Source organism: Arabidopsis thaliana, assembly GCF_000001735.4.
Source record: "Arabidopsis thaliana chromosome 1 sequence".
Classification (NCBI taxonomy): domain Eukaryota; kingdom Viridiplantae; phylum Streptophyta; class Magnoliopsida; order Brassicales; family Brassicaceae; genus Arabidopsis; species Arabidopsis thaliana.
This window is the reverse complement of record NC_003070.9, coordinates 8697729-8718663: the sequence shown is the minus strand read 5'-3', so window position 1 is coordinate 8718663 and position 20935 is coordinate 8697729. Positions and strand designations below refer to the sequence as shown.

Genomic DNA, 20935 nt, shown 5'->3' with positions numbered 1-20935 from the left:
TATATCTTTCTAGCAAACTAAAACAACCCCTATTTCTAGGGTATTCATATAATTGCAATGCGTTAACACAAAAATCTAATCCAGTGTAATCAATATTGATCAAGACACAAACACAAAGAATTTATTTCGAGCAGCTTTGAATCGAGGTCGTTCACTAAGATCCACTAACACATGACTACCTACACGATCCGGGATCTTTGCTCAAGTCATCTTGTGCCTCTCAAATATTCCAAAATCAAAATCTATAACGAGACATTGGTTTCCAAGTTTTGTAAATGAAAATTGAAAGAAAACATATGGCAAAAAAAAATTGAAAATGCGATTAGGTACGGTGGTACAGTTAGAAATTTTATTTTAATAAAACGAACACTGACCAAATTTTTTTATTTTTTATTGATGTAAAGTTGTTGTCTAAAATTAATTGAAAATTGCAAATCTTGATGAAATTAAAACGAATGTAGTTTACACCATGCTCCATGCATTACATATCACAATGCATGGAAGAATTTAGTTTATATCACCATGCTCCATGCATGATTTTCTTATACGTGTAACGTGTGTGTTTTATTTGGGATGTAAGCTATAGCATATATGACCTTAATTTGCGTAGCTACAAACATATTCCACAACTATTAGCGATCGATATCACATTATATAACATGATGGCCCGTTCGTGTGGGAAAAAAGTCAAACATAATATATTGTTTATATTGCCATTGATAGAGAGAGAGAGAGAGAGACGCATTGTGCAGAGAAAAAACCCACGCGTTTAGAAGAGAGGCGACAATTCTGGTATCAACTTTAATGTCGTACCATTGCATGTAACCTACTTTCGTAGCTTTGCCCCTTCATTTTTGCCTTCCATTTTCTTCTTTTATTACCAGACATTTCAACTCAAGACCAAAGTTATAATTTCATTTCATCTAAATGTAAAGAAACTATTATGGGAGCCATGGACCGTTATGTTTCGGTCAAGCTCACATTTAATTTACTTCCTTTGTAAGATATATTTTTTTTGTAACCCAAAATATTAAAATATATAGTACTTAAATAAGTTACATAAAAAAAAATCTTTAACTAGAATGCCTCTTGAGCATAATAGTAAATATATTTTTGAGGTATTATAACCCCTATCACATAGCACATTTATTTTTTGAATTAAATAAATTAAGATTTTGGGTTCAAATAGCACATTTTCACATTCTCTCATTCATTTAATTCTTTTATGTGGATATATTGGGAATTTCTCAATAATCTATATCATGTAATCAATAGTGTTCACCACCCTATATTTTTTTTTTCACTACTCCACCCTATATATTTCAAAGCTATGATAATACTTCTTTTTTTTGTTGTCATAACTCATAAAGTTACAAATTAATTCTTTGTAGTTTCGAAAGACGGAAGCATGCATCAAAATAGAAATATAGGATTTTCTTTTCTTAACAGTTTTCCCGTTTTCTCCATCTGACAAATTGACGTCCATATCGTTTAGGTTTAGAATATTAGTCTGATTTCTATGAATTAAAGATCTAGCTAGAGCCGATTATTCAAACTACTTCATGAATTAATCTTCTGTTGATATGTTGTACCGTGTACGTACAAGTTGATACCACCGTTATATAGGTTCAAGTTTTCCACAAATTTCCACATTTTTTAAAAGTGATTTCGATTCCTTACAAACTGAGCTCTGTGGTGTTCAGCTTCATAATCCACTAATTCCACAAGGAGCTCACGACTTCTCTTCCTTCAACATCTACTGTTTGTAGACATGATTTGCCAACGTTTTGTTGAGGAAACATAGTTTTGTTTTTGTTTGCCTCACATATTTATTCCATTTTTTTGTTTGTTATTTTTTTCTTTTCAATCTGCATATTTTTTCGCGGCACAACCTAAATGAAAAAAAAATTACATGCAATTAGATATGATTGTAAATCGTTATATATATAACAACGGCAAAATATTTAGACACTCCTAAAAGACTTCTGCGTTGATATATTTTTTTTCTCCTACGCGATATATGTCAATAATTACGTGATAAACATAATAACATACGTGATAATTGCATGCAACCCTTATATTTAGACGATTGATAATTTTTTCTCCTAGGCGTGATAAAACTTTTTTTGACGGATTTTTTTTTTTTGCATTCAACCCTTATATTTAGGGCTCGAATATGAATGGAGCTTTACAGACATTAATTGATCAAGAATGTGAGAGAGATTTAGATTATTTTTTATGTAAATGCGAAATTACATTAATTATCAAACATATATATACGAAATTAGTGGTGGAGATTGATTTCCGTAAACGCAAAGGGTCATTAGTCACAATCGAGCTACAGTAGGAAAGCCCTAAAGAGGCTACACCATGAAGAAAGAGCCCTAGTTGAGACAAATCCACGTGACTTTGGTTTACAGATTAAAAAGCAAAACCCTAAATAAGCAAATCGACCATAATCTCGTAAAAAGAACAGACAAAACACAACCTCATGTAGAAGGAACAATTTCTGCGCGCCGCCAGTGTTATTAATTCAGAATCATAATTTCACGATTTTCAACCCTCTCCTTTTAAGCTTCAACTCCAACATCATAATTTTCCCTTCCACAAACTACTGTATAAATCACTTTTAACTCTATTGCTTATTATTATTACTGTAATTCATTATTATTATAAATTAATGACCATTGATTATTTCCCAAAACACAATTAAAGAAAAGTGCGTAAAGATTAAAGAATAATATGACCAACGGAAATAGCTGAAAACGATGACCTTTGAATTTGTTCAAAAATAAATGAAATCAATGATTTTATAATTTTAATTTGTAAATTGTTCAAGAAAGTTTTCTGAAATATATTCATGTCTTTCACTTAAAACAAAAGAATAAATCGACCTTTAATCAACAGTATCAAAGGACCTTTATACTCTGACAATAAGAAAGAATGGTGCAAGGGTTAAGATAAAAATAGTACATCATAATTATGAATTTGTTACTTGTCAAAAAGACATGAAATATGTAACTTATAACTGCTTTTATGCAAGTCCGTAGAAAAGGAAAAAGAAAAGACATGTAAGTTCGAACGTGGAACAAGAACTTCGTTAAACGTACTTTTGCTTTCTGCATCTCTCATAGATTCACAACTCACAAGTCAATAAAAGATGCAATGCAAGTCCATTTTTTTAAATTATATATTGGGTCAGGTCCATCTTAAATTAAAAACAATAAAAATGTATATTTTATTTTCTATAAATACGTAATCAGCTATCATCACATTCAGGTGCCTCACAACCCTAAGACAATCACAGAACAAAAAGAAAAATTCTTAGCTTTAAAAATTTCCCTTAGGTCAACCATGGAAGAAGCAATCATGAGACTCGAAGGTGCCGAGCACAGAGAAACCAACATCCATTCTTTGAAAAGAAAGCCATCAAGAACTTCCTCGACAGCTCCTGGCTCTCCCGGAGGAGTAACTACCGCAAAAGCTGCCTCCGGCGCCGGCGCTTCCGGTGTCTCTACGATAAGGTACCGAGGCGTGAGGCGTAGGCCATGGGGTCGTTACGCAGCTGAAATACGGGACCCATTGTCCAAGGAGAGACGATGGCTCGGAACATTTGACACGGCCGAGGAAGCAGCTTGCGCATATGACTGCGCCGCTCGAGCCATGCGTGGTCTTAAAGCTCGAACCAACTTCGTCTACCCAATGCCTTCTCTCGACTCTTATCACCACCGTATTTTCTCGTCTCCTCCAATGAATATGTTCCTTCTACGAGACGTGTTAAACTCTCAGTCTCTTTCTCCGTTAACCACTTTCGCTTACCCGCCTTGTAATCTTTCTAACGTAAACGACGTTGTTCACGAGTCCTTCACTAACGTCAACGATGTCTGTGAAGATCTCTCGCCTAAAGCTAAGAGGTCAAGTACCATTGAGAACGAGAGCCTGATATCAAATATCTTTGAACCAGAACCAGCTAGTTCTGGTCTTCTTCAAGAAATTGTTCAAGGCTTCTTACCAAAACCTATCTCTCAACATGCTTCTATACCTCCAAAGAGCAACCAACAGTCGGTTGGTGTTTTCCCGACGATGCCAGAGAGCGGTTTTCAGACAGATGTTCGTTTAGCTGACTTCCATGTCGAAGGAAACGGATTCGGTCAGGTTAAATATCATGGAGAGTTAGGTTGGGCTGATCATGAGAATGGGTTTGATTCAGCTAAGATGCAGCAGAACGGAAATGGTGGAATGTTTTATCAGTATTGCTTTCATGATGATTATTAGAATATTGTTGTTGTTCTACTTTTTACGTGCTTATCACTTCACAGTTTCTTTAGGGTTGTAAGAAATGAGGTTAAGGGTAACTAACTCAAATCTTTTGTCTTTTAATTTTTCGTCTAGTGCTATGATCAATTTATCTCTATGTTTTAGCAAAGAACAATTTTTATCTGAGTATGAGCGAAGTTAATTAATTGTGTATGACATATGTCGGTTATGAGCAAAGGTAATAACAAAAATAAAGTAAAAATACTCGAGGTGCTGGATGAAGACAATACCTAAAGGACAAAAATATATATCTTGAACAAATTAAGATTTTTTTTTCTTTTCTATAAGTTGACTTCAGAATCATAAAGACAGCCTTTGTCCTCTTGCTTTTTCTTCTTTCCCTTTTCCCTCTCAGATCACCGTAAGGGCATAATTATATTTAGGTTCACAAAATCCTTTGTCCATTAAAGTATTTGCACCATCAAAACTCAGTAAACATATACTTAAGGACTCGAATTTGCATCAATGTTTATAACCCTTATTCAAAAAAACCATATCCCAATTATGATCTTTAGGGGTACTCTTCAAGTATCCAAGAGATCTTCTAAATATTGGAATTTCTAGTGGATGTGATATGAACGATGTTGGGACTGTCTTTAGTTTTATATGATCACATCAGTCTATATTAATTTTTATTTTAAAACAAAACATTATATAAAAATATATCATAAAATTATTCAATTATCGATATTCATTCAAAATAAAATCATAACACTTATTTGAATTTGAAATCTCGTTGTTACTACAATTCTATATATAGAACTATTCTACCAAATATTAATTGAAAAGATTATATTCATTTAAATATGAAATAGAAGTTCAGTGCTCCTAGCTCATATTGTTTTCCTCTATATTCAATGCGCTTTGTATATAACAAAAGTTTTTTTTGCATTGCACTGCATTTATATAGTATTATACACATTTATATATATATATATATATATATATACATTTACATTTACAACATTTATAAAAGTATATATGTATACATATATATAAACAACAACATTTATAAAAGTGTATAATACTATATAAATGTATACACATTTACAACATTTATAAAAGTGTATAATTGATGAATGATGGAAGTCATGATCATGAATCATTAACCATTAGAAAGTGACTTATGTGGCTTTTGGCCTTTTGGTTTTGGGGATAGAAGTAGATGAAACATCATGAAAAGTTCAAGGATACAGTTGGTCCTTGATGGACTCCATCATCATTCCCGTGATGACCATACAAAAAGAAAAAGATTTGTTCAGTCTTAAAGCTTCTTCAAATAATAAAATGATTATATACACACAATGAGGTATACCCTCTTCGTTCATCATTGATTCCCCTTCTTCTTTAATATTCACATTATGAACGACAAAGGAAACATGGAGACTGAAGCTTCCATAGCGGCGATGGGCCTTGGGGGTCTGTCCCGTCAGACCAGCATCACTAAGACCATTTGCATTTGCTCACCGACCACTCACCCGGGGTCATTCAAGTGCAAGCTTCACCGGACTCCTTCGCTGCAGCGTAACAAAAGCGTTGAGACTAACATTCTTCAAAGTCTCATGACAAAGCCAGATCATTCTAAGTAGACACTAGGAAGCTTAGGGTTTGTTTTTGTTTATTCTTTAGAGCATTATGCTAGTGACCAAACAAGGTAGTAGTTCTATTCTACTTTCTGTCTCTACGTCTTGTAGTTATTGGTTTTATATGTGGAAGGTTTCTTTCATCTAGAGTATGCGTAAAATATTAACATTTACTTTCTTCTAATCTCTAATAAATTGATTAATAAAATATAACTTTCCAACTTATCAATTTTGACACAATCTTTCAAATGTTAAGCTATGTCAAAAAATGTTTTTCTTTTTCTTGATATTATACTTGCGCCTCAAGATGTTGGCCTTTAAGGTGTTTCAAAGGGCATTACAAAGCAAATCTGATCGGATCTATGAATGTGTGAGGTTGCTACTGGTCCAACGTTTCCAAAATTTTAAGCGAAATGTAAATTTTAATCTTTAAAATAAACAAATCACAAAATAATATTACAGAAACAATAGAAAAAATAATGTCAAAACTTCATAAAATCAATCTCTTAATAGAAACACTCTGATTCTTATAAAAAAAGTGGCGGAAAAACATTTTGTGGATGGAAAGTAGTCTGATAATTGAGTGGTATCATGAAAAGTATTTGAAGTTGGGTACTTTTAAATTTAGACTCTCATACATGGGCTTATCTCTCACCTATGATATGGGCCGGTCCGGGCCAGGTGAACCTAGTTGACACATACCTGCATGATCACTTTTTGACCAAGCAACAAAGACAAATCTATTAGATGACCGACGAAGAGAACCACGTTTTTCCTACGTTCTCCTCCACTATAACTTGCGCATTAGATACATGTCATACATCATTATTAATGCATCTAATTCGATCAAGCTATGACGAATAACCAACAGTAACTACCAAATTTAACATTTGTCGTTTGTACTCTTGGGGCATATACCTCAGAAAATTATAAACCGTTGGCCCACTTCACGAATTCGAAGTTGTTAATGTTTTCGACCAATCAATCTTGCTTCTTGTTAAAGCTAATCACCCTCACGCGATATTTCGTATTAGATCCTTACCTATATCATTAGTCCAAATCTCTAGACATGTGCATAGAATATATTAAAATCGGCCAAACCTGAAGTAGTAGTATATTTGCTCGGAAAAGACATAAAGAAAACAGGGAATCAGATTCACGCCCATCTTTCATGTGGACTACAACCTCATAACATGTAGTATTATATAAAGATACCTACGATAGTTTTCAAAAATATCCCTAATAAAACAACACTCCGATCCAAACAAGAAAGAGCTAGTTTAAGAATGGTACTTGGAAACTCCTCCAGTCACAAATCTCATCACCATCAACATCATAATCATCATCACCGGGACTCGATGAAGGAGTTCCGAGCTGTCTTTGCAGCCGAAGAACCAATCCAGGGCTTCGAGTATGCAGATATGAGGAGGTCAAAGAGCGAGAATATGGGCACTAGAGAGGTTGCAAAAGCAGAGGATGTTGACAAAGAAGCTGAGCAATTCATCAAGTTTGAGCATACGAAGTTCAGTAAGTGGATGACTAAGAGCGCCTAGTCTATGTGGACGAAGAATAAAAAGTAATAAATGACAAACCATAATATATAGATTGTATTGTATGATTTGTGTTTCTTCTTCTGGTTTTTATTTTTGTTATGTAACAAAATGGGTGCTGTTTCCTTTGTCTAGAAAGGTGCATGGAAATAAAGACTACAAATTAGTATATTTCATGAACTCTTGGATCTTCTAGTTCCACATAATTGTTTTTTCCGATAACATGCAAAATCTGGTTTGAATTGGAATTGTACTAATTATGCTACAAGTTATGGTCTTAGTTTCACATTTAAATGCAAGACTGTCACACTAATCATGAATACATGAGATAAAATGGAAGATATAAGAATACAATTCTTTCTAAAATGTTAAAATAAAAGAGAGCTTAAAGAGTTGAAAATATGACATTTCCATTATTAGAGAAGAAAAACAAACCCCTTTTTCAACTCAAGAAAAATGGGGAAAACATTCACACACATCAATTGTATAGTCCTTTATTATGAAAAAACCCCTTCTCCATACCAAGAAAAAAGAAGGGGAAAAACATAAACACCAAAAAGGGTAAAACAGAGGATAGAGAATGTGGTATTTTCCTATAGCAAAGCAAAACAAAAGGAAAGTGTAAAACAAGATTCCACCACTAGAGAATGGACCTGCAAAGAGGGCATGTGGTGTGGTTATTACCAAACCAGTTGTCTAGACAAGCTCTGTGGAAGAAATGCTTGCAAGAAACCAACTCACTCACTTCCTCTTCCTCTTTAAACCCACAAAGGCACACACAACACTCCACACCTTTCTCTTCTTCTTCCTCTTCTATGTTCTCACATAGAGACTTGAACTGTGTTATCGAGATTCTTCTAGTAACAAAATCATCTTCAGGCTCGTCGTCTATCTCCATGGAAGATTCAGTCTCGGATGCAACAATTTGAAAAACAGACCTCACCATGTTCTTCAACAGAGTGATTGAAACAACCGTGTTCATCACCAGAAGTGGTAGTACTCCTTCTGACGCTGTTGGAAAATGCGAGAGACCCATTTTTTTATAACTAAGATTATATTCACAGAGATAGAAACTGAGAGTCTTTGAAAGTTTTGAGACACGAAAAATCCTTAGAAGAGAAGAAATAGAGAGGAAGTATAGCCGCCACTCATGTTCCGGTGGGCGATTGGGTTTATTAAGCAGCGGTGGTCTAAACACGTGTCACCAAGAGAGAGGTTATCGTTAGAGACTCATCTCCCACAATTTGATTGTGACTCAATAATAGGTTGGTTCGTCTTTTATAACCAGAAAATTTAAAATAAAACAAAAACTCTGTTTTTTTTTTTTTTCTGTGGTCTGTTTTGTTGTTAGACTTCTGACACGTATTGTGATCAGCCAACCAAGTTGTGCGTTGTGGAGAGCTCCTTGTTCTCCCGAGGTCGATTCTTGATCGACACGTGGAAGACTCAACGTTTCACGGTTGCATGCCACGTCACTAGACCAGACATGCTGACACATGAAAAATTGGACAAATCTTTGTCAAAGTTCACACACCTGTTCTGTTTCAGCTCCTCACAATCTTTTTGTGATTAAAATCATTCACAGTCCTGTTTCTATTATTCAATGGAATCTGATCGTTGTGCGGATCAAAGAGATTGGTATCTCTATAACCTATAAGATCTATATGTAAATGTTATATAGCACCTTAAAATATCCTGGCTACAACTAGTATTGGTAAGGTACTAATGAGAAGTTGTTGAATTGGATGGGCTTTCAACTTGTAACGATCTGAAATAATCCTTTTCCGCGGCTTCCACTCTGTTCTCGAACATTTTCCATTCCATTTGACATCTATCCCTCACCTGCAACACACAAAAGTTTAAGACAGATTGGTCCATTTGGTTGCTTTCTTGTCAAGGTATCTAGAAAATCTAAGATAGCCCTAGGTTTTGTTATAGGGAAGAGAACACATGAAAGCTCTCCAAAACAAGAGGAAAATTTGTATTGAGACAAAAACAAGTTTTGCTTACCCCTTGCCATGGTGCTTTCCCGTTATCTGCTTTCCCCTATTGGCAAGAAAAGGAGAAAGAATGAGAAATTTTAATTGGTTTTGGAAAGGAGAAAGTGAAGAAGTTAAGTAACCTGGTTGCCAAGGGAAGGGATAAATTGATGAACGATCCACTGTGAGTCTACTATTCCTATCTTCTCAAATGCAGGCTCCTTCATTTTCACATATAAAAATGAAAGCCTCTTCATTAATTGATCAAACATGCAAGAACATTTGTACAAACACTAAGCAACAACATAGTGAACTTTTGTGTACCTCAACACATCTTCTCAGTGCAAAGTCAAGACCCCAACCGTGAACCAAATCATTCTGTTTTTGGTTCATATACAATTAGGTGCAAGAAGGAGACATTATATGAAGATATGAAGGAGCCAATAGATAATAAAGTAAGTGTAACCTGGATCATATGCCACACGCAGCGCCATGCATCTCTTGAGAATACAGGAGCCATTATCTCCACGAATCTGTTTTTTTATTAAAGACATAACGAAGTTACTAATGGTTTAAATATGTCTGAAACTTGAGTTTGATAGAGACGTTTTTTGAAACATACGCAGCACATGGAGGCCGGGGAGGATTAGAGCACCAGTCGAGTTTCTCATCTGTCTCCCTGCTAAGGTTCAAGCCATATTCAGAACCATTTTGTAATGTAACAAAAATAATCTAGAGAGGCCGTTATATATACTTGTGGACTTCACTATGTTCTCTTCTTTTGGTGATCTGCCAATTAAACCCAGTCTCTGGGTCCAAACCAGGCTGCGAAATCTCAAGGTCGTGCTTCTTCACTATGTGTATGTATCTACAACAACAAACATAGTTAGAAATTTTTAAATGGAAGTGAGAAGAGTAAGAGAAACTCACTCTTCTGCATTAAAGTGATCAACTCCAAGATCCTCATCCCATATGAATATATAATCGTATCGTGCTACAATGTCCGGGTGCAAGAATCTCTTTGCATACCACCTTATGTTCACAATATGAGAGAGTCAAGAAACCAGATAAAAAAAAGTGGTTAAAGCAAAGATATTGATACCATTTTGTCTGCTTTTTGACACTTATGTGTATTGCATTCCTCGACCACTCAAACTCATCATTCCATGCACTTGTTACGCCATCATAATGAAACAGAACAATAGTAAAGTTCTCTGAAAACTGTATTTGAGTAGACAAAACATAATGAGTTTACTATTAAGCAAAAACAGAAAACAAAAAGTGTTATATCAATCAACCTTGCTAACACACGCATCTATATTGTGTCTCTGATTATAACCCACTGTAAATGTTGCTAGATATCTCGGTTGTTTCACTAAATCCTGAGGAAACAGAGAAAATAAAATTGAAGCTAATGTTCATTGATCACATATGAAAGATGTCATATCAAAAGAGTGAGGAAAAACCTCATCAGGGTTCCCCCATAATCTGCGCAAGTACAAGTCCGATTCGGATGCAATGATACCGGATGGTAATCTCTCAGCGCCTCGAGGATTTGATGGTTCCCATATCTGCACCAAAACATGCCTTAAACTTTGGTTTTTGTGCTTAAAACATGAAAAAGATGTGTAGATTCCTACATAAAACATGCCTTTGAGATATCAATGGCTTTGTGAGGAGTTGCAATTCCGGAATCTCTAAGTGAGATAGCAATGGAGCGAAGAAGGTTTCTCGGGAGACTTGTCTACACAATACAAAAATGGCATGCGACAAACGAAGTATAAAATCTAAGAAGTAAAAGATTTGAAGAGAAATAAGAAGAACCTCAGTGATCCATAAAGATGGAAAAGATAGTCCAATAACAATGCCAAAAGCTATAGCAAACAATGCTGTTGTAAAAAGCTTCATGCTATCATCTGATGATCTCCTACTACTAATTGGGCTGTTATAACAACAATCATCACCAATCTGATTTTAGAGAGAACAATAAGAGAAACGAGACAAAGGGTCTTTTTTACCTGCGTGACAAGATTCCCATAGTTAGGTTTTTATTACAACTTTTGATTATAAGCTCCAATTGTCATCAACACCATCTCACTCCTGTTTATCGATAAAACAAACTGTAATTAATTTCTTGAGCTATACGATCAAAACAAAGCACGAATGATCTGATTAAAAGACTCAATTTGCTTTGTCACCTAGATTAACAACAATGCTACATTCAACGTGTGATTAACCATAAATTTTCTAGACGACAAAACACGAAGGTGATGAAAAGAAAACTTGGATTTGTAAAAATGACATTACAAGTAGAACACCACAAAAATTTGAGACGAGAAACGCTTTTCGATCAAATTAGTGATAAGTTTTTTGGAGATCCTTATTCCTCCGGCGATCTCCAGTATTCAAGAGCAGACGTGTGGAACTGAAAGCTGTTTCGTAAGCTCAATTTTTTCAATAAAAAATGATTTTGTTTTGAGAAATTTTTATAAGATTTTTCTATGATATGACTAGTGATTTAGCACACATGGAAAATCGAAACCAAAACGGGGATGTTGCTCATATTTTTTTCCTATACATTTATAGATTTTTTCAATTAATTGGCTTTTTGGGTACTTAATTACTCATATGGACAAAAATTTTTACTCATTATGACTCCTCCTCACCAACCAAGAAGATAAATATTAAGAATTTTTTTTACTCATTATAACCTCGAGGGTTTGATTTACATGGTTGAAGGGTTCAATAGTCAATGGCTATAAATATAAATATCACCGTATTTTTGGAAACTATATATATCACATTTACTTTTTGAATCGAAATCAGTATTTTCTGCTTATATTTACTACCATGTTTTTTAAAAATGTATCTAGAAACTTATCTACCAGTCTGTAACATAGATTCTCTCCCATGCTAGACTTGGTCATTTCGAAAGAAAAAAAGTGTAGAGAAAAAGTAAATATTAACTGATATCTATTAATGCATAAAAACCTATAATATTAGCTGTCTTAAACTTTTTAAATAAAAAAATAGTTATACTATATATAGTGCTCTATTTTCAAAAATTGAATATGTATGTTTTAAGTTGAACAACAATAACTTCTGAAGAAGTAACGAAGTCAACCTTAGCTAAGAAACTGAGATACATAAATATATGATTTTAGATTGGATAACTATTTAGGTTTTTAACCTTTGGGGGTTCATCTTCAAAATAGGTGTTATTCGCTAAGTATATATTTTAGTATATACTAAAATAAATTCTGAAGCAGGTCATGGCAAGACCAGTCTAGAATCAGGATCATTTGTGATATACTTTAGTCATGTATAACTTTAAGAGATTCATCATTTGAGTGAGCCGTTGCACTCTAAAGATTTCGAGCAAAAAAGAATGGGAAGTTTTATATTTTATTGATCACTGTTTGGGTGTGGGAAACATCTTACTTTTCGCCAAGCCTCCAAATTAAACTTCTTTAACTCAAACATTACAACATGAGAACGTGTTAAAGCTTTTAAAAACATTTTTCAGGTGGTATATACATAAAAATCAAAAACAAATACAGAGAGTATGGTTTTGGTATACAGTACCGGTTTTTCTCATAGTAGAGGTTCAGCGAGTTCCATCTCGTTCGCACTTTCTTGTCCCGACTCAATTCTTCGACTTCCCACAAAATCAATCCCGAGAAGTTGCCATGGCCAACACGCATATCTAGCTCTGTTTGAAGTATTCATATCTCGATGGGTTTCTAATTCTTCAACTTTACGGTTTAGTTCTTGGATTCTTTCCCTCAACTTAGTCGCCCTATTGTCTGCGAGTCTCAGAGATCTCTCTGCTGCATCCCTTGCACCCATTGCTGCTGCTGCCGTCTCTTCCTTAAACTTTAGTTTCTTTTCTGATTCTATTATTGCTTGCTTTGCCTCTTCAAGTTCTTCTTTTAGCACATACAGCTGAACAAACAAAGCCAATAAGAGTTAAGACTATCATTCCTTAGTTCCCAGGAAATGTGTACATAAAAACAGAACAGAGCGCATTGATAGGATCCAGTACCGGAGAACAAAAAACCATCATATAGAACTACCCTCAGTGCAATTCCCAATCCCAGAACCTAATACTCCTAACTCATTCTCCTAAAAGTCTCTTAGCTTGTTAGCTTTAGCTAACTGACTCAACACTAGTTGCTGAGCTTGTCAACATAGCTATAAGCCATTACAAACCACCTAGGGTAATTACAATGCTCCTGGCCTCCTGCACTAGACTAACCCAAGGACTTATAACGCACCTGTGACGTGAAGTCTTGTTCAACAGCTCCACCAGCAGCAGCCTCCTGCTCGGCTGCTACTTTCCATCTTGTTATTTCTTCTTCAGCAGCAGCAATGTCAGTCATAAGCCCTTCAACCTACCATCCCAAGGAACCAAACTTTAAACAAACACTTGCAACAGAGTGTTACATACTTTGTCATATAAAGACAAATGATGCACGAGAAAATCAGCTTTCACACATTGGCAAAGCAAAAATTCACTCACGTTTTCGTTTGCTATCCTCTCCTTTTCTTTAAGTTCTTCTATTTGGCGCATTCTCTGGTTAAGCTCCTTTGTCTGAGTGTCCAATTGTTTTCTAAGAGAACTAGTCTCTTCCCTGTTAGATATACACAAAAACAAAATGTCAGCATAAGTTGCGGCAACAAAAGCAAGAAAATGATCACTATGGACGGCAAACTACACTGGACAGCTAGAAGTATCACATATAAGAAAAATATGCATTACACAAGATATCACATAAATGCATTTAAGACAGTTACTTTCATGGAGATTCATGATACATCAAGTACCATGTTGCAAGCACATGTGGAAGTTAAGTTCCCAATAGAACGCTCTTTGGAATCATATTCCTACTATTTGGATTTGATTGAATAATAATGACATTGCCTTATGGTTCCCAGGCCACCCCATCCTATGAGGTAAAACTAAGCATTTACTTTCCTAGTGAAACAAAGTGAATGTCGTCTACCAAAGGTATAAGATATAGAGACGGAGTTCTGCATTAGAGAGCTTGCCTTGATGCTTCCAACAAGTGCTGCAGTTCGACGATCTCGAGCTGAGATGCCTTGACAATATTCTCCAATGTGCTGGCCTGCATTCCAATGTGGAGACATTATAAGGTACCCGAATGAATGAAGTTCATAAAACATAATAAGAACTAAAGGAACACATACCAGGGAGTATATTTCATTGTCTTCTTTACTATGGTCATGAGTATTATCACTACGAGAGTCCTGAACCTTCCCATCCTTTAAGAGTTTAGCAAATTTAGAATCAGTACCACCATCCCTCAAACCATTCTCTGCAGCTTGAAACAATTCTCTTTTTTGAGATGGCTGCTCTCCTATCACCCTTTTGGACAAAGCGCTCCTCAGTAAAGTACCAATATGTTCTTTTTCCTTAACTAATAGACCCACAGTTTCATTCAAATTCTTCAGTTCATGGCTCTTCTCTTCCACCAAACTCTGTGCTTTCCCAGAAACCACTTTGGTCAGTTCGAAGATGGATTCCATACCTGCTAAAGAAGCTCGAATGTTCTCCTCCATCTCTGTCTCTTGAGGCATAAAGAAAGACTCAGACAAATCTGACTGTTCTGAACTATTCCCGTCAACTATCCTTACAACCTCGTAAAGCTGGTCATGGATCCTTGACACAAGATTAAGCTGATCCATCAACAAAGGACGTTGAGCTACCATCTTCAGTTCCATAGTCTTCAACTTCCCATCATACTCATCAACCAACTGTTTCAGCTCCACAACTTCACCTTCCAGCAAACTGACCTTCTCTAAATTACCTTTCTCAAGTTCAGCAATCCTCTTCTCTTTCTCACTCACACCCCTCTCTAAATCATCAACAATCGAAGCCTTTTCCGCAACCTCTAATCTTAAATTACTGATCGCAGATTCCAACTGAGAAACCTCAATAGCTATCTCATAATTCCGTTGGTCCATCTGCTCCCTAGCTTCATTCCTCGACTTTGCAGTCGTATCAATCTGCCTAACAAGCTCTTCCACGATTTCATTAGTACGCTTAATAACTCCATAAGCTACAGAAGTCAAACCTGTATATTTCTGAGACTTGGGAAGACCACCATTTGAAAAATTCTTAAAGCTGCTAACTTTACCAGATATCTTCTCAATCCCAGAAACCAACATATGCGAGGAATTCTCAATCTCTGCTTTTAAACCATCTCTAGATCTCAAAGCCTCATCAAGTTTCTTCGACATCTCATCCTTACCTTTATTAACATTCTCAAGCTCATTTGTTAGATTCTCCTTCTCCTTCAATGCTTCATCACGTTCTCGCTTAGACTCGTCGCGCTTCTTGATTGCCTCTACAGCAAGAGCTTTTAACCGATTGAACGAAACCTGAAGCTCCGATTTCGAACTCTCAGCCGCTTCTCGAGCTTTCTTCTCTCGATCAAGCTCCGCTATTAGCTCCGTTATCCTCTCATCCGATGCTTCTTCCCGCGGCGAATCCTTTAAAACAACAGGCGCTGGTTCATCGGACTCGACATCGCTGAGGACAGCATCCTCATCGGCTCCGTTAGCCATCTCACCGTGCGATCAGTGAAGATAATTTAGTCTTCTCTCCGATCTAGATTTTCGTAGTCGTAATAGTGGCGTGCAAGGAATTGACGCAATTGCTTCGCCAAGGAGGAGGCAAAATTAGAAAATTTGAGAATATAACTTTCTACCAACAGCCTTCTCTGCTCGGAGGATGGAGAATTCAGAGAGGGGCTATATCGGAGTAGGTGAAACAAGAGACGATCTTCTACGACGGAGGAACTTCAAATTCTACGGCGAAGAAGACAGAAGAAAGCAATCTCGTCGGGTTAGTTTACTATGTCTCTCTTAATTAATTTATTTCAATTAAAATATTTGGGCTTTGGTAGGCTAACTGTTTATTTGTTAGGCCCAACTGTGGCAAAAGTTAAGCCCGTTTTATTTGTTAGGCCCAACTGTGGCAACTGTGGCAATTAAATCAAAAGTTTTAGAAGTTTTATTTATGTATGTTAAGCAATTGTGTTTGAAGTTGGAAGGTTTTTAAAGTAATGTTTTGGTGGGTTTGGTTTTGAATTTAGGAGCGAGATCATTCAACAGGCAAAGCTTGCATTACATTGGAACAAGTCCAAACCCGTACCAGCAAGCGATATCTGTCATTGGAAAGACTTTATATGCTTTCGATGAAGATAATTTGATTCCATGTTATGGATTTGGAGATGGTAATGACTGCAGAACATAGACTTGTTAGTCTTTCTTGTGTTAAGAGAAATGTTTCATTTAATTGTTTTTATGGGTTTGTATGTTTGATTCTTGCAGCTACAACACATGATCAGAATCCCTTCAGTTTTTACCCGGATGATATATTCTGTAAACAATCTCTGTTTGATTGAGATTAAGTGGGTTTGAAGATGTCGTTTCACGGTACAGAGAGATTGTTCCTCAGCTGCGTCTTGTAGGTTGAGATTAAGAATCTCTGTTTTCTTTTTCTGCTGTGTCTGTGTTTGTTTGTTCTGTTACCTGATCTTTGGTTACTTCTGTCACAGGGCCGACTTCTTTTGCACCCATTATCGAAAGGGCCATGACGATTGTGGAAGAAAGTGGAGGGCAGTATCATGTTCATGTGATCAGCTTTCATTATTATAAGATTTAGAGCTTTTTAAATAGACATTTCATGTACATACAATTCGTGACTCTCATATGTCCATTGCTTGAAGTAAACTAGGGTTGGTGCACATAAAATCCAAACCGAATTAGTTAAAATAGTCTTTTTAGTTAACCATATTCCACAAACAAATTTAGATACTAAAACGATTAGAATATCGTTCAACATCAATTATTTATTAGTACTATATTGTTTTTAAACCGAACTACCTTACCAGTCACGAGGCTGGAGCATAACATTCATACCGTTCTTCATGTACAATGTGGTGGTGAGTTTGGGAACAATCTCTTGTCCTTGGACGACTTTTACTGAATACCTCATCAAGATCGCTGCAGCCACCATTTTCATTTGTGTATACGCAAACTTCTTCCCAACACACAGCCTTGGACCTCCGTTGAACACTACATACTTGAACTGATCTTCGCTCACAATTCTTCCTTCTTTGATCCATCTCTCTGGTTTGAACTCTTCCCAGTCTTTTCCCCAAATTGATTCTATTCTCCCCATAGAGTAGACTGAGTAGTGAATCCTAGCGCCTTTCTTCACCCTTGTCCCATCGGGTAACACATCGTCTTCTAAAGCTTGTTTCATCTCCATTGGCACGGAAGGGTATAGCCTCAGTGACTCTGTTAAAGCAGCTTGCAGATACACCATTTCCCTGAAATCTTCAGCCTCAAACTGATCTTCAGTTTCTTGTGTTGTAAGTTTCCTTTTAATCTCTCTGATTTCTCTTAGGATTCTCTTCTCGACTTCAGGATGTTTCTGAACTAGCCAGAAGAACCACACGAGGGCCACTGATGTAGTGTCTCGACCCGCGATTATGAAACTTGTGCAGAACTCTCTGAAGTACTTGTCAGAAAAGTAGTTTCCTCTAGTGGTATCTTCTTCTTTCTCGTACTCTCTCTGCATAAGGCGTGACAAGAGATCAGCGTAATCGTTCAAGTTCCCGAGTTTCCTCATCTTGTTCCTCCTCTCTCTCACTGTCTTATTCGCAAACGCGTGAACTATTCTAACTGCATTATTCAGCTTTCTTTCATACCCAATCCCTAGAAACCTCATTGGCTTCCACACAAAAGGAGGTATCAGAAACCTTGCAAGTGTATACTCCGTGGCGTCCTCAAAAGCCTTAGCGAAAGGAATCTCCGGTAAACCTGTCTCTAACGATCCTGGGTAAACACCAAAGGCCGATATACATATGTTATCAAAGGTAAAACGCAGGAGCAAATCTTGTAGATCAAAGACTCTCTTAGAAGTAGACAAGTTCTCCATCAGCGGCACCAGCTTCTGGTCCACCAGATCTCTCATCGTAGTAAACGTGTGCTCCAAGAAACGAGAAGAATGCATCTCGGTTTTAGCCACGCGTCTCTCTTCTTTCCAAAGCTCATCATCAGCGTTAAAGATCCCATCTTCAAGAAGATCACGAAACCTCTCTCTATAAAACGCACCCTTTGGATAGTTCTTGAAATTGGTTTTGAGAATGTGCTCGACGTTTGCAGGATCTGCGGTCATGATTCCGTAAGCCCCACCGAACCAAATTCCTCGGTAATGAAACGTCCCACCAGATCTGACCACGCATCTGGTGCACCAAGTAAACAGATCGTGTTTGTTTAGCGCCAACATCGGTATGATTCCCAACACTGGCCACATCACTGGCCCACCTTTGCTCACTAACTTCTCACGCAAGTAACTAAGAAGAAAAAGCCCTACTAGGGCTAAAGCTACGTCTGATAACCTTAAGTGAGTGTATACCCATACCACCGCAGAAATCAACACGTTCATCTTCGTCACCTCAGATTTGTTTTCAGTATACAGTGGAAAAAACACAAAGGATAAAGCTTTTGGGTGAGTTGCAAATGTAGATTTAAGATGGCAAGGGTAATAAATAATTCAATTCCGAGTTATGAAATAACAATATTATTAAATGATCACACCAACTTCATTAGACCCTAATAAACTTTATTAATTCAGCTATATAGTTTTACTGAATGAGGAATCATAATTATAATAGTGGGGTTAAGCTATACGTAGCAGGTTACTGATTATATAGCTTATCACAAAAATGTCAAGATAGTAATGTGTTTTACAGAAATATACACTTTGGCTGATTATATAAACTATCCTAAAATGTATAACGCAATGTTTAAAAAAATGTTTTTGCTGCAGAAATTATCTCTACGCCTTAGATAATTCTTCAACATAATGGTTTTCACTTTCACATATGATAGGTTTGTTAAACAGACTTATCTTAGGATTGGAATCTATCTGGCAGGGTCTAACTCCCAACCACTTAAAGCGTAGGGTGGAGGATAAAGGGTCGTCTATTCTCAGCAAAAATTTCATCAATGCTGTAACTAACTATGGACGTGAAGGGAAAAAAAAAAAAAAAAAAAGAGAGCTTCAACTTCATAGATCATAGTACTAATCATTAATAGTGGTCATTACGAAAGTATTAGACATTAATTATGGTCTCCCCTTCTTTACCTCTTACAGGATTGGTTTTCTTAATGGAGTTGATGAGTTTATCATCTAACACCGTTAAACGCTATTGTTTCTGTATCATCTTGCATTTCGGCTAAACTTGATTACTTTCTTAAATGTTGAAAATCGAGATATGATGAGAAATTGGTAAATCTAACGGTCGGGTGAATAGATGAAATGACCCATTATATTGGTGAAACCCAATAACTTAGGGTTTAGAAGATCTAAATTTTGGAAGGTAATTGACAAAATTCTTTGTAAGTAGAACTAAGGACTTTATGTCATATTGTCTTACCAATTGTTAAGTTTTATCTTTTATCTATGGGCGAATAATCCACATTGGAAAAATATATAAGAAGAGGTTTGAATAGTATATAAGATATAATAGACATGGATCTATCTATTCATTACGAATTGGTTTTGAGTTAAAAGTTTATAAGAAGTAACACCAATTATTTTCTTAACTAACTTAAATTCAGCACTCCACTGTTACTCTAATCGATTACATCTTTCTTTAATTTTCTCCAATCCTTGAAAAAACATATGAGCTGGTAATGGTATTATGAGCTATGCCAAGTGGGCTACCTCTACCTATAGGTTGGACCAACCTATTTGTCCCGATATTTTTGGTCCTTGTTTTGCTCCCACACAACACAAGTGACGGCCTAATTCTCTTAGATTATTTTTCTGTATCGATTTCCAATCATCTAATTCTTAAATGTTGCATTGTAGCCGTGATATTTTATATTCAGTATACTTCGTCTTTTGCATTTCGTGTCAATACTATTTTACTTAAAAATTTGATAGAAGTATTTAAAAACTTTGATTGACTTCTACGTTATGCAAAGGAAATGTGTTGTCGTAGAAGTTTTTTTAAGAAAAAGTTCAATTATTGTTTAGAAAGGAGTGATTAATAACTTTCAGATAGATTTGGGGACAGTCCTGGAAATCGTTATCAAATTAAATTAGATAACTTTCAACGGTTGATATCTGGATTAAATATTCCATTATATATAGTACTACAGTTTAATCTTTTGTCAAACGTATTATTAATTGGATTATTTCCTACTTGCCGACAGTCAACGCTGGTATTAAAACTCATACGAACGCATGCATATACTATAGATACACCCGATTATCCATAAATGTAGTGTGAAACGTAGAGAACAAATTTCAAATTTAGAAGTTATTAGTATTGATTTGTGAGGTCGTTAAACAGTAGGGTACTTATTAGTATTAACTTTATTTGTGAGGTTGCTAATCGCTGAGACAGCACACACCACAAGTCAGTCCACAATGATATATATCGTAGTTCACTACTAT

The 20935-nt window shown here is 36.0% G+C and overlaps 8 protein-coding genes across 9 annotated transcripts; 4 read left to right on the top strand and 4 right to left on the bottom strand.

Annotated features, from left to right (window-relative positions):
* Nucleotides 1-3285: 3285 nt before the first annotated feature.
* On the top strand, nucleotides 3286-4299 carry DRNL (DORNROSCHEN-like protein). Its single transcript, NM_102301.2, has one exon. The coding sequence runs from the start codon at nucleotides 3355-3357 to the stop codon at nucleotides 4273-4275; it is 921 nt and encodes a 306-aa protein (NP_173864.1). The 5' UTR covers nucleotides 3286-3354; the 3' UTR covers nucleotides 4276-4299.
* A 1139-nt stretch (nucleotides 4300-5438) lies between these two features.
* AT1G24577 (uncharacterized protein) lies at nucleotides 5439-6186 on the top strand. Its single transcript, NM_001084126.5, has one exon. The coding sequence runs from the start codon at nucleotides 5679-5681 to the stop codon at nucleotides 5904-5906; it is 228 nt and encodes a 75-aa protein (NP_001077595.1). The 5' UTR covers nucleotides 5439-5678; the 3' UTR covers nucleotides 5907-6186.
* An 899-nt stretch (nucleotides 6187-7085) lies between these two features.
* AT1G24575 (DEAD-box ATP-dependent RNA helicase-like protein) lies at nucleotides 7086-7817 on the top strand. Its single transcript, NM_102300.3, has one exon. The coding sequence runs from the start codon at nucleotides 7187-7189 to the stop codon at nucleotides 7451-7453; it is 267 nt and encodes an 88-aa protein (NP_564220.1). The 5' UTR covers nucleotides 7086-7186; the 3' UTR covers nucleotides 7454-7817.
* A 22-nt stretch (nucleotides 7818-7839) lies between these two features.
* Nucleotides 7840-8723, bottom strand: AT1G24580 (RING/U-box superfamily protein). The gene has a single exon (NM_202179.2). The coding sequence runs from the start codon at nucleotides 8484-8486 to the stop codon at nucleotides 8091-8093; it is 396 nt and encodes a 131-aa protein (NP_973908.2). The 5' UTR covers nucleotides 8487-8723; the 3' UTR covers nucleotides 7840-8090.
* Nucleotides 8724-8881: 158 nt separating this feature from the next.
* Nucleotides 8882-11864, bottom strand: AT1G24570 (transmembrane protein, putative (DUF707); the record flags this gene model as incomplete). 2 transcript variants are annotated; one of them, NM_001332654.1, is made up of 15 exons in its annotated part: nucleotides 9037-9292; nucleotides 9461-9496; nucleotides 9573-9650; nucleotides 9754-9807; nucleotides 9896-9962; nucleotides 10052-10108; nucleotides 10184-10297; nucleotides 10360-10461; nucleotides 10532-10650; nucleotides 10728-10811; nucleotides 10896-11000; nucleotides 11081-11173; nucleotides 11254-11371; nucleotides 11448-11529; nucleotides 11737-11864. In NM_001332654.1, 14 exons carry the CDS (start codon nucleotides 11465-11467, stop codon nucleotides 9173-9175), a joined length of 1167 nt encoding a protein of 388 aa, NP_001321099.1. In that variant the 3' UTR covers nucleotides 9037-9172. The 2 variants fall into 2 exon arrangements, with proteins under 2 accessions (NP_683328.6, NP_001321099.1); NM_148487.8 differs by lacking the exon at nucleotides 11737-11864 and having other exon boundaries at nucleotides 8882-9292; nucleotides 10896-10975; nucleotides 11077-11173; nucleotides 11448-11467.
* A 920-nt stretch (nucleotides 11865-12784) lies between these two features.
* On the bottom strand, nucleotides 12785-16303 carry AT1G24560 (paramyosin). Its single transcript, NM_102299.4, has 5 exons — nucleotides 14641-16303; nucleotides 14482-14558; nucleotides 13952-14063; nucleotides 13707-13823; nucleotides 12785-13374 (listed from the first exon to the last, which is right to left on the bottom strand). The coding sequence occupies exons 1-5, from the start codon at nucleotides 16018-16020 to the stop codon at nucleotides 13024-13026; spliced, it is 2037 nt and encodes a 678-aa protein (NP_173863.2). The 5' UTR covers nucleotides 16021-16303; the 3' UTR covers nucleotides 12785-13023.
* AT1G24545 (copine family protein) lies at nucleotides 16187-17552 on the top strand (the record flags this gene model as incomplete). The annotated part of the gene is made up of 5 exons (NM_001332653.1): nucleotides 16187-16300; nucleotides 16487-16508; nucleotides 16551-16691; nucleotides 17016-17086; nucleotides 17352-17552. 5 exons carry the CDS (start codon nucleotides 16187-16189, stop codon nucleotides 17550-17552), a joined length of 549 nt encoding a protein of 182 aa, NP_001323137.1.
* CYP86C1 (cytochrome P450, family 86, subfamily C, polypeptide 1) lies at nucleotides 17206-19014 on the bottom strand. The gene has a single exon (NM_102298.3). It carries the CDS (start codon nucleotides 18911-18913, stop codon nucleotides 17345-17347), a length of 1569 nt encoding a protein of 522 aa, NP_173862.1. The 5' UTR covers nucleotides 18914-19014; the 3' UTR covers nucleotides 17206-17344.
* Between the last annotated feature and the right edge of the window lie 1921 nt (nucleotides 19015-20935).